We start from the raw sequence: 11,467 nt of genomic DNA, 5'->3' as shown, positions 1-11,467 counted from the left end.
AATAATAAAATGTAAACTAAAACATTTCGTATGGTTTTATTATATCACACTATTTTAGGGATGGCAATGGGGAGGGGAGGGGAAGGGACCAATCTCCCCGTACCCATCTCCGATATTTTGCGTATGTCCACGTCCCCTCCCCATCTCCGTCAAAATTATTTAAGAGAATCTTCATCCCCTCCCCGAATAATAACAGGGGATCCCCGAGGGTCCCCGATCCCCGAGAGTCCCCGATCCCCGAATAACTAATACATTTTTTTGTTTTCGATTTTGAGTTAATCATATTAACATAAAAAATTCAAATAAAAGTAAAGTTCGAAATATATCTTACATTAATATCCATTACAAAAGTCACATACATTAAATTAAATTAGTAAGTAACGCAGCATACAAGGGATACAAACTATCATGAACAAATTAATAGCCTAATACAAAATTGTTACAAATAAAATCAAATTTAGATTCAAAATTAACTTTTCAATGGTGGCGTGGACACTTTATAAATGTGGACTATTCCCTTTACATCACAATAGTTAAGTCGAAGCAAATCAAGAGCAAATATTAAATTAGATTAGATATTAAAATTGTGATTTGCTGTGGGCAATTATAACATCTAAAAATAAATAAAAAATAGATTTAAGATAAATAAAAAATAGATTTAAGTTTAAAATATTCAATGAATATTAAAATTAAAACAAAAGTTTTGGGCTAATAGAATCTGTCCGGTCTTTTTAATGTCATAAATAAAAATTTAGGACTTTAATTAGTTAATTAGGCCTAAAAGTTTAATAATATAAATATTTTGATATTTTTTATTTTTACCAATACTTATAATTTTATAATTCAAATTTTATTATTTATTTACTAGTAATTTTAAAAAATAAAAATTAAATTAAAAATTAAAATGGGGAAATGGGTAGGGGATGGGGATTCCACCTCATCCCCGTCCTCTCCCCGAATAAGAAATTGGGTAAAAAAATTTCTCCGTCCTCTTCCCTGAATAAGAAATTGGGTATGAAATTATCCTCATACCCTCCCCGAATGGGGAAAATCCCCGAGGGTACCCGTCCCCGTGGGGATTTTTGCCATCCCTACTATTTTAGTTATTTTAAAATGTAATTATAAATAAGACAAATATTTTTTTTAATTAATGAACAACAAATCATTTACGTTATTACATCAAACATGAGAAAGTTATGTCCACTAAAAAATTCTTATTTAACTAAAACGTATTAATAAAGCGTAATTATGTTGCTTAAACACGAGGGAAATAAAACGTCATTCTCAACGTAATCTAAAAAAAAAACAAATGGTTAACCTGAGAAATCCTCTACAAATGGGTTTGAAGATTTTGTTTCAAAACTTTTTAAGTTTCAAATGATATTTTGATAACAAATTGGAAAATTTAGTAACATTTTGTATTTCTAATGGAGTTGTGACGAGAAACAAAACTTCATTTTTCATGGTATGTAAGACAAAATCACCGATGACGTAAATTTTGGTTCGTAAGTGCATTTGATTATAAAATTCTATATTTAGTTTCCTCTAATATTTAATACTATTGTATATACTATTTAATCTATTATTAAATATTATTAAACTAAAAATACGTTAGGAGTATATGAAATAAGAAATGGCTATAAGAAGATTATGCATAAATAGGTTGAGAGGAAGAAGTCTTAGAGATTAATTTCATTATTCATGCATTGTACATAATCACACAAAAATTTTATAAAGGTGGAGTTATTTGCACTCTAAAAATTACTCGAAACACTTTAATTTTAATAAAAATAAGTATTACAAAAATATTATTATGGACAATTTATTATAAGTCAATATTATATAATATACTCATTATTCAATTTATAGTTATCATATTTTAAACCCTCAAACTTTTATTTCCAACATTTTAATTAAATGAGGAAATCATTTTTGATAAAATTTTGACTACAAATTATATTAGATATGTTTATTTTTAAGAAATAAAACGAAACAAAAGTACTATAAAAGATTTTTTTTTTTAATTTGACTTGGTCCCTCTTCTTCATCTTCTTTTTCTCCTTCTTTATCTTTTTGTTTTAGTATTATTTCTGCAATACTATCATGCTATCATTGTTAGTTATTTTTGGGTGCAAAATTCAACAAAGAACATAAATAAATAAAAAATTGATAACTAAAATATTTGTTTACAACTTGATTTAATTATATTATTGTAAGTATATGTTAGATCTCTTAAAATTAGTAGCTAGATAGTTTTTAATAGTGCTTTAAGTAAATAAAGTTTAAGTAACTTAAATAGATTAAGTAAGGATATTTTAAAATTTTTAAAGAGTATACAAAGTAAAACTTAATTTTTTATAAGTGGTATGTCAATGTGTAGAGTAATAGAGTGTGCAAAGTGAATGTGTAGAGCAATAGAGTGTTCAAAGTAATAATACAATAATTTTTTTTAACTCTCTCTATGGAAACCAATTTCTTATTACCACCATATGTCTTTTTCTTTTAATTGTGTTTTTCATTTTTTCAATGTTGCATATGTGAATGTTAGTTAGTTTAACTATAATTTTTTAACCAGTAACATGTAAATGATCTAATTTTCATTCATCTAAAACTTTTATTATGAATACTTTCTTAGGTCAATATATATTTATCTATATATATAGAGAGAGAATATGTTATACATACAAATTTGAAATATAAAGTACTGCCTCAATAGGCGAACCCAAAAAGATGTGAACGTAACAAAAGACGCTAATAGGTGAGTGCTATAAAATTACACATTAATGAAGCCATTGTAAAATCTACTACTTAACATCACAATCAATAATCTGCTACTTAACATCACAATCAATATTAACCGTCACACTAATTTTTGTAGCATATTATTGATATTCCACCTGATTTTGGAGAACATTTAGTTCTGAAAGGAACTAAAACCAAAGAGTACAATTTTTATTCCATTATTCACACCTTACATAATATAAACAACGCACTCTTCAACTTTAAGTACTCGTTCATTCATGGAGTCGCAGTAAAATTGAAGTTGCTGCAACTTGTCCTCCGAAACAGCAGCGAAGAGCTAAAGCCAAGCCTTGAACCAGCAAGATCAAACTGCACAAGATTATCCTGCAATTGATGCGACCCAATGATGATCGAAGCTCTAGGCCTTACCCCTCCATCAACAAATGCTAAACAAGTAACCCCGCGTCGTGCCTCCACCATTGAATTTGCCCCAGTAATTGTCCACTTAACGTTCTGATTCTGCAGCACAAAGTCTATATTCGGAACTCCAGGGCCTGCTCTTGTGCTTTTCAGCTTTCTTGAATCATAACATACTGAAAATGGTGCCACAGGTTTTGCTAATTGTGGGATTCCAGGGAGCTGGCTGGTCAAAAACCTAGTGAAAGATTGATATATTGAGTGTTCAAGGACTGTGTAAGGTTTTATTGTGCTGATTTTTGTGCCTCCAGTGCCTGCATTGACGTTGAATTTTAACAAGGATGCGTTGATGGGGACTTGCTTGTTGTTGATTCTGATTGATGTTAGGGTGATATAGTACTGTCCTTCTGGGCTAATTGTTAAGGGTGTGAAGCGTAATTGGCTTGAAATATCAATGCCTGGTAGCATCAAGTAAGGGCCATCGCCGAAGAAAATGGCACCATTGGGAACATTACTTGCAGAAGAAGGAAGACATAGGGCAAATTTTGGGGGGAATCCGAAGTGGGAAGCTAGTTGATTTGGAAGCGAAATTGGAGCATGTCCTAAACCAGCTATGCCTTGAACGTTTTTGGGAAAGCCTTTTTGTAAAAGAAAGGAGGTTGCACAAGCAAACAGAAATCTAGGGACTCTAACTAGAGGTCCAGGTTTTGAGCCTTTTGTGGATTGAATTGAGAGCACATCTTGAGCAGCTCAGCCATGGCGGCTTGGTGAGTCATGGGGTTGGTTGCCATGAGCCCACATGTGTTATTATGGCAGCCGGGTCGCGGTGTTGAATTGCATGTGTGGCAGTAAGGCGTGTTGGCTCTGGCGCATTGAGTTGAGTGGCAAAGAGGGGCATGATATGTTGACGATAAGTAGCTTTGCTCGCAAGCAACCCAAAGGAATTGCCCATTCAAGTGGACAACAAAGGGGACTTGCTTTAGAGGATTTCTCTTGTGAATGTTTGTGATGAAAAGATGTGTGGCTTGGTCTTTTTGTATCGGGAGAACAAGCTTGTTTGGGTTGAAAGCTGTGCGTGGGTTGAAAGCTGTGCGTTGAGGGGGTTTTGATTGTGTTACGAGGAAGAAAGAAGTAGAGATTAAGAAGAAAATGTGAAAGAGGTGGAGGAAAGAAGCCATTCTGTAACCAAGACAGCTTGCTAGGGGAAACGGATGGGTTAACACTTGGGAATTTATGGAGAATTTTTGGGCTAGTGTTGTCAAATATCGACATTTTTGGTGTGCTCATAGGATTTGTAGCTTTTTGAGTGGGATAAGCAAAGTTCACATGCAAATTTGGCTAAGGCAGGCGAAAGATTAACATCTAAATAAGAGAGCAAAAATGAGTAGGCTTCTGAAAGCCACATGGCAGTAGGAAGGGCTTCGCTAGTAGGCTAGTGGCCAAGTTGCCATGCATAATTGATATTTTTTGCAGCATTAGCAAGAAACAAGACCATAACTTAGCTTGGGTCCGAGGGTCTGCCTAACAAACATTAATGGGATCATCAGTTTTGAGGCTGTGGACAGCCCAATTAAATTAAAAGCCAGCCAGCCCCCTAAGTGGGAATTGGAAGCATCACTTTCAAAATTCAAATCCCAAAAAAGCATGAAAAATCCGTGATTGAAATGAAAACCCTTCCTTTTAAGGTGAGTGCATCATTGAAGAGTTCGAACGATCTAAAGTCAAAAAGATGGAGCCAAATGGCGCTTTTTATTGCAATGAATGGGGATTGACGCTTAGATGCTTTCATGCATGAAACCAAACCAACATATGATAAAGCATTTGGGTACATCTCTTCTTTTAAGAAAGCTTCTTGTCTACAAACCCACTATGTGACCATTCAGTCATATTTTACTAAATGATATTATAAAGCCACAATGCTCTAATTATATTAAAAACAACTTAAGATCAAGATCCAAAGTAAGAAGAGAAGTTTCAAGAGATCAAAGAGGAAAGAAATTTGAAACAAAACTTACCCATTAGGGGAAATGCTATTCTATACTTCATATCTTGCACCATTGTTTGTATAAGCAAATACTACAAAAGGACAAGCTCTAGGAAAAACGAAAATAAACAAAGACGGGATTAACTTATCTAAAACCATTTTACATGATACTACAACTATTAGCATTCTCATCACTGAAGTAGTGAGTGTAATGATCACCAGCAGCTGGCCCCAGCATCGGCGGCGGTGCTCCATAGTTGAACGGTGGAGGCTGCCTAGCATACATCATAGGATGATACATCTCATTCCCTCCATTCATCTGCTGTTGATTCATCATCATACCCATATATTGTTGTTGGTTGTAAGGATTAGTGCCTGGGCCCATTGCTTGGTAATATCCTCCGTTCATTGGTGGCGACGCTGGTAATCCTTGCACCGCCGGAAAACCACCCATCTGGCCTGTTGGGTAATTTCCCATCTGGCCCATTGGATAGTTACCCATCTGGCCCATCGACCGCATTGGTCCCATCTGGCTCATTGGACCCATCTGGCTCATTGGACCCATCGGGCCCATATTCTTGGCCCCACCACCATGACCATTAGCCTTGCCACCTTTACCTCCATGATTGGCTTTAGGCACATCGAAATCAAATACATCATCTTTCATTTTCTTCATATCAAGGACCCCATCATATTCATTCTTGCCTCCACCTTTCTTGGGCCCATTGCCTTTATTTTTCCCACCAGCTCCGCTGCCATTCTTGCCATTCTTGTTACCACTATCCCCACTACCTTTATCCTTTTTACCAAAACCTAAAAACCCACCACTACTCTTACCATTTTTTTTATCTTCACCCCCTTTCTTTTTACCAAATCCAAAAAACCCACCACCTCCGCTTTTGCCACCATTTTTGTCCTTCTTGCTACCTTCATCCTTCTTCTTCCCTCCTTTGTTATTCTCCTTGCTTCCTTTCTTTCCATCCTTGCCATTCTTGCCGTCTTTTGATTCCTTTCCTCCCATCATTTCAAATGGCATATCAATAGCACCACCCTTCTTAGAATTACCGCCACCTCCTTTCTTAAAATCCATCATAGGCCCGTTCATCATCATCATACCATGAGGCCCATGTGGCCCTTTGCCATTATTCTTGTTAGGCAAATGATGCCCATGACCGAACTCCTCATCATCCTCTTCATCATAATCATCAAAATCATCATCATCATCAAAGTCATCATCAAACTCCTCATCATCAAAATCATCCTCAATCGTGTTGAACTTACCATGTTTCTGATCCTTATTGTGCTGAGCCATCTTCATCATATTCATATCCTTAGACCCCCCTTTGAATTGCTGCTGCATCATTTGCTGAGCTTGTAGTTGTTGTAGTTGTTGCAGTTGTTGTAGCTGCTGCTGCTGTTGTTGGCCGCCTTTTGGAAATTGGTGACTCTGGTTGTTATTATTGTTTCCTCCACCTTTTTGAGATTTGTTGTTGTCTTTGCCACCACCACCTTTACCACCATGCTCAAAATTCATCATGTTCTTGAACTGGTTATTGAGAAGGTTTTGGTAATTGCTATTTGAGCTCCCCTTTTGAGGCCCCCATAACTCTGCATGCTTTCCTAATTTCTCAAGCTTCTTTATCAGAATGGCTGGATCTACATTTCCTGTTACTGTCACCTTCCCTTGCTCTACATCAACATTTGTCGAATAGACCCCTGCACCAAAGATATAAAAAAAAAAATAGATCAAAAAATTAAACCCAGAAAAAAAAAAACTAAAAACGTAAATTAATCAACAAAGAGAGATTAATTATCATACCATCAATTTTCCGCAGTACTTTCTTTACTTTTTGTTTGCAGCCATCGCAGTCTACATTAACTCTGAGAACACAAGACTGCTACAAAAGCAACCATTAAGAAGACAAAGTTGTGTTAATTGATGTAACTTAAAAAAAAAATCCAAGAAAGAATTGAACAAACATATAGCTTCTAAATTACATGAGAACGATATAATCTCAAAGAAAATAAACCTTGTTAGGGATAAAACTAACTCAAAACTTAAAGTTGCAAAGAGCGAGGGAAATTTTCAAAATAAGTACAAAAAAACAACTCCTACTCGAGTAAGTCAAGAACAGAAATAAACAAGACCATATTATACCAAAAATAAAAAAAAACTTCAAAAGAAGATGAAAAAATGAAAAGGGTACTACAGAGACGTGATGTTACAGCATGTAGATGGACAGACAGATAGAGAGGGTGAGATGGGGGGAGTTACCTGTAATTTCATGAAATCTTGCTTGTTCATTGCTTAAGATTTAACTACTAAATGGCACCAAAATGAAAAAAAGAGAGTAGCTATGCGTGTTAACTAGAGAAAGTGAAAAGCAAATGAGGGTTTTTGTTGTGAGCTGAGAGAATATATAGTGCTCTGAAAGAGAGTTAAAGGCGGTGGGTGGTGAGCATTTAAACTACACTTATCTCTTGGGTGGCTAGCTGGTAGCTAAGATAAGCTAAGCTACCGAAGCTAGAGCTTTTTGTTTGCTCTGTTTTTTAATTCAAGATTGGGCAAATGCTTGTGTCTGTTGCTTGCTTGTGAGCTGTTTCTAATGAAACTTTAATTTTTATAATAGTACAGAGAGAGAGAGAGTGACTGTGTCTGTGTGAGTGTGATAGTTTGTAGGCGGTGGTTGCACAAGCAGCAAGGAATCACCATGGGGAGGTAATAAATAAAAAAATTACTATAAATTATTAAACACAACACCAAGTAGTAGATGTAGATATTTTTCTGTCGGTAGTAAGAAACGAGGCAGTAGATATATGCACTTGACTTTGCAGACTGTACTAGCTGCTGTACTTGGCTTCTTCTTCACTTTTTTTAAGCAAACGCCAAAAACTCTGAAATTTTGAATGATATTCAAAATCCACATTTGAAGAAAAAAAAAATTGAGTTTTTCATATTTTGAATTTTACATTTTTTAATGGATTATAAGGATTCAGATGAGTTGAAGAAAAATCCAGTGCAATACCAAATCTTAATCTGTTATTATTTGAATTATTACGAAATGATGATAAGTAGGTACAATAAATATTTCAAGATTATATCAGTTGACTGAACGTTTTTATGCATTAAAATGAGTCCAATAATAATATTGCGCTCTTAAAGCACGAAGAAAAAAGTTTCATTACAGACAAAAGTTAAAACGACAAAAAACAAACATTACAACGAAAATCAAGCAAGAGAATGAGATACTTGAAGTCTCTTTTTTCTAAAGATTTGTAATTCTTTTTCAAGAGGGTGGGCAGGATTTGGTAGTTTACCAACAAACGAAAAAAATAACTAATAAATCAACCAACAGTAGTTTTTCAAATTGATTTTCATGCGGCGCCCATCATTATTTGCGCGAATTAAAGCTTGTCCCTACAGTATTTACGTTGTAGTATCAGCAAATTTGTAAATGGAATATTTGGTGGGGCAAAAAAAAAATCACATCCTTGTAATACGGCGATCAATCATTATTGTCGTAAATTTATTGTTCGACGCCACTGGTTGAGCGTCCTAAATGACTGAGTATATAATTATATTACAAATTTGACGTTTAAAATATGAAAAGAGTAATGTTATAGTCACAAATTTTTGTATAAATTTATTTTATATAAACTGATGTGGCATGATAAGATTGGTTGAATTAAATATCAATTGACTTACATGATTTATTTTTATTATTTTATATTTTCATTCAACCAATGAATTAATGCCACGTCAGTTTGTACAAAATAAATTTATATAAGAGTTTATAGTTGTATCATTACTCATATGAAAATATGTCATTCTACCTATCTTTCAATAAGTTTGCTTGTATTATAGGAAAGTATTTAGTCAAATAGGATATAGATATATACCCAAAAAAAAACGTAAACTAATAAAAAAATATATCTCTTAAACTTTGGTTTAATATCTTTTTTTAAAAAATAAAAATGATATATTATTGACTTATGATCAAATAAAGTATTAGCTATCTTTCCGAGTATAACTTGGACAATCCTGAACACATATTTTGCCCACAATCACTTGAGATCAATTTATGATTTGAACAATTATTGGTGGTGGTCAATGGATGAGATTTCTCATCCCATTCAAACTATTAAACAAGAGAAAAAAAAATCAAATATTAGTTGAAAAGTTAAAGAAAAGAAACTAGACAATATGTTGACATTATTCAAGAGTGGAACACATACAAATTTAGAAGATGAGTTGAAAAAATATATTTTTGAACTGAATATTGAACTAGATAAGAGATTTACGATTTGTTACTGCCTACGAGAAAAGAAAAATTTTAATAAATTTGTAAGATTTTAGATGTAATATGAATAATTTGATCATTTACAATAGATTTTTTTTTTTTTTTTGAGAAGGACAATAGAAGTTAAGATACAAGAGACTAAAGATATTGGGAATACAAATTAATCTAGAGATATACCTTCATATATTAATTTTCTTTTTAAAATTTCTTATCCCATTTCTTAATAATTCCACCCCTGCAAATACTATTAAATGGGTCGATTATGTATATAGTTTAGTGGCCGTGTATGAGAATATAATCATCAAATTTTCTTTATCACAAAAAAAAAAAACATAAAATTCTCGTTACACGTCTCAAATTCTTTTTTAAAAAAATAAATGTCAATTGTACGTTGAAAAGTTTGAAATAAAATCAATTTAAAAAATAAGACAAAAAAAAAAAAAAAACTCGATAAAGATTTCAATCTGTGGATCCTTGATATCCTTTGTATTAACTTTTTTTCTATCGAGATCATGATGAAGCCAACAATAATCATCACATCGTTTGATTTTTGTAGCGTGTAACAGCCCATGACAAGTAATCAAAGGTATCGTTTGTGTACAAGGAACACCTAGAGTATCATCATTTTGATTATAAAGTATCATCATTCTGATTGAGATTAAATTCTGAATAAACAATAGAACCAAAATTTAAAAAAAAAATTCAATGAGTGTGGAGCTTTACCATCGTCAATTTGAAATCGTAGGGTCCATCCACGAACCGCCAGCCGGTCCCCAAGTCACAATCTTAATTGAACTCCATGCTTGAATATTAACTTCGTTCATCTCATCATCGGTCACCACATGGGTTCATTTGGACGTGCCCAATTTCCTCCTTCTAGTGAGCTTCGAAAATGCTTTTAAAAAATGATATTAGAAAGAAAAAAACAAGAATATTTCAACTTCGATGTATAATATACATATGTACTTTATTGAATTATTGGTAAACAAGATTCGATCTTAAGCTAATCTTGTCTTAATTACTTAATTATAACATCATTGTCTGGGCACATGGACATCTAAATCATTCACGTGCGCGTTTGAATTCTTCATCATAATATTTAGTTAAAGATTTGCAATTTTCATCGTAATTGATTAAAAAACATAAATTTCCAGCACTCAATCTTTATATATTTATATATACGAAAAATTTTCCAATCCACAATTAAATTTTAACATGAATTTATAACATTGCATATAGATTTTTATAATATTGTAAACCAGTTTATCAGTTTACATAATCGGAAACAGATTTCGAATTTTAGTTTTTGACCCGAAACTTACTATATATATGTCTGGAGTGAGAGAAAGAGAGAGAGTTATATAATGAATAACTTTACTGATCTCAATATTAGTTCTTTACTTTTGCATACGATCTTATTCTTATCTTATGTAAATAAATAAATAAATCAGTGCGATGGTGTTCTATAATTAGAATAAAAAATAATACAATATTTTTTTTGCTTCAATCCGTGTGTGTATATATATATGGGTTTGATTATGTTAGAGTTGCTTTAAGGTACAATACTCTTTCATAACCAAACGATCACAGTTATAATAATTTTTTTACTATTTATTACTTTGCACGTGTGGTTGAGATTCGTGCTCCACTGTAAATCTACTCCATCATAGTCATAGCATATATATATATATATATATATATATATATATCACTTTGATAGAGTTTTAATGTGATGCTTTGAATTGATTCATTAAGGGGTAACATGATAATGTCCTACTTTTTTTTTTTTAAATTACATGAGATTAATGCTCATATTATAACTCATATTATATGAGATTACAATTGATATTTATAATTAGACAAATATTAGGATTAGTTTACATTAATTCTTATATAACACTGTTCAAATTTTACCCCCTCTAATATTTCAAGAATGTCTAGTTCACTGACATTTCGAAAGAGAAAAAATTACCTTCATTTAATTATATATCATAATAAAAATAAATAAATTCCTACATGTGCC

The 11,467-nt window shown here is 32.8% G+C and overlaps 2 protein-coding genes across 3 annotated transcripts; both read right to left on the bottom strand.

The window, feature by feature from the left end:
• Window positions 1-3,018: 3,018 nt before the first annotated feature.
• Window positions 3,019-5,217, bottom strand: LOC18041654 (basic 7S globulin). Its single transcript, XM_024183812.1, has 2 exons — window positions 5,175-5,217; window positions 3,019-3,899 (listed from the first exon to the last, which is right to left on the bottom strand). The coding sequence occupies exons 1-2, from the start codon at window positions 5,215-5,217 to the stop codon at window positions 3,019-3,021; spliced, it is 924 nt and encodes a 307-aa protein (XP_024039580.1).
• On the bottom strand, window positions 5,158-7,793 carry LOC18041653 (heavy metal-associated isoprenylated plant protein 34). Of its 2 annotated transcripts, none has more exons than XM_006433211.2 (3): window positions 7,419-7,793; window positions 6,963-7,038; window positions 5,158-6,859 (listed from the first exon to the last, which is right to left on the bottom strand). In XM_006433211.2, exons 1-3 carry the CDS (start codon window positions 7,446-7,448, stop codon window positions 5,304-5,306), a joined length of 1,662 nt encoding a protein of 553 aa, XP_006433274.1. In that variant the 5' UTR covers window positions 7,449-7,793; the 3' UTR covers window positions 5,158-5,303. The 2 variants fall into 2 exon arrangements, with proteins under 2 accessions (XP_006433274.1, XP_006433275.1); XM_006433212.2 differs by having other exon boundaries at window positions 6,963-7,041; window positions 7,419-7,767.
• Between the last annotated feature and the right edge of the window lie 3,674 nt (window positions 7,794-11,467).

This window comes from Citrus clementina, unplaced genomic scaffold (genome assembly GCF_000493195.1).
Source record: "Citrus clementina cultivar Clemenules unplaced genomic scaffold, Citrus_clementina_v1.0 scaffold_5, whole genome shotgun sequence".
NCBI classification, from domain to species: domain Eukaryota; kingdom Viridiplantae; phylum Streptophyta; class Magnoliopsida; order Sapindales; family Rutaceae; genus Citrus; species Citrus x clementina.
This window is presented reverse-complemented; position numbering and strand designations above follow the sequence as displayed.

Excerpts from the sequence above, each read along its gene's own strand:
- LOC18041653 (XM_006433212.2), bottom strand. The coding sequence starts at position 7,448 with ATGAACAAGCAAGATTTCATGAAATTACAG. Across the intron at positions 7,042-7,418 it reads AAGATTTCATGAAATTACAG|CAGTCTTGTGTTCTCAGAGT; the intron begins GTAACTCCCCCC and ends TTGCTTTTGTAG. Across the intron at positions 6,860-6,962 it reads AGTACTGCGGAAAATTGATG|GGGTCTATTCGACAAATGTT; the intron begins GTATGATAATTA and ends TCTTTGGTGCAG.
- LOC18041654 (XM_024183812.1), bottom strand. The coding sequence starts at position 5,217 with ATGGTGCAAGATATGAAGTATAGAATAGCATTTCCCCTAATGG. Across the intron at positions 3,900-5,174 it reads AATAGCATTTCCCCTAATGG|ATGTGCTCTCAATTCAATCC; the intron begins GTAAGTTTTGTT and ends GAGCTGCTCAAG.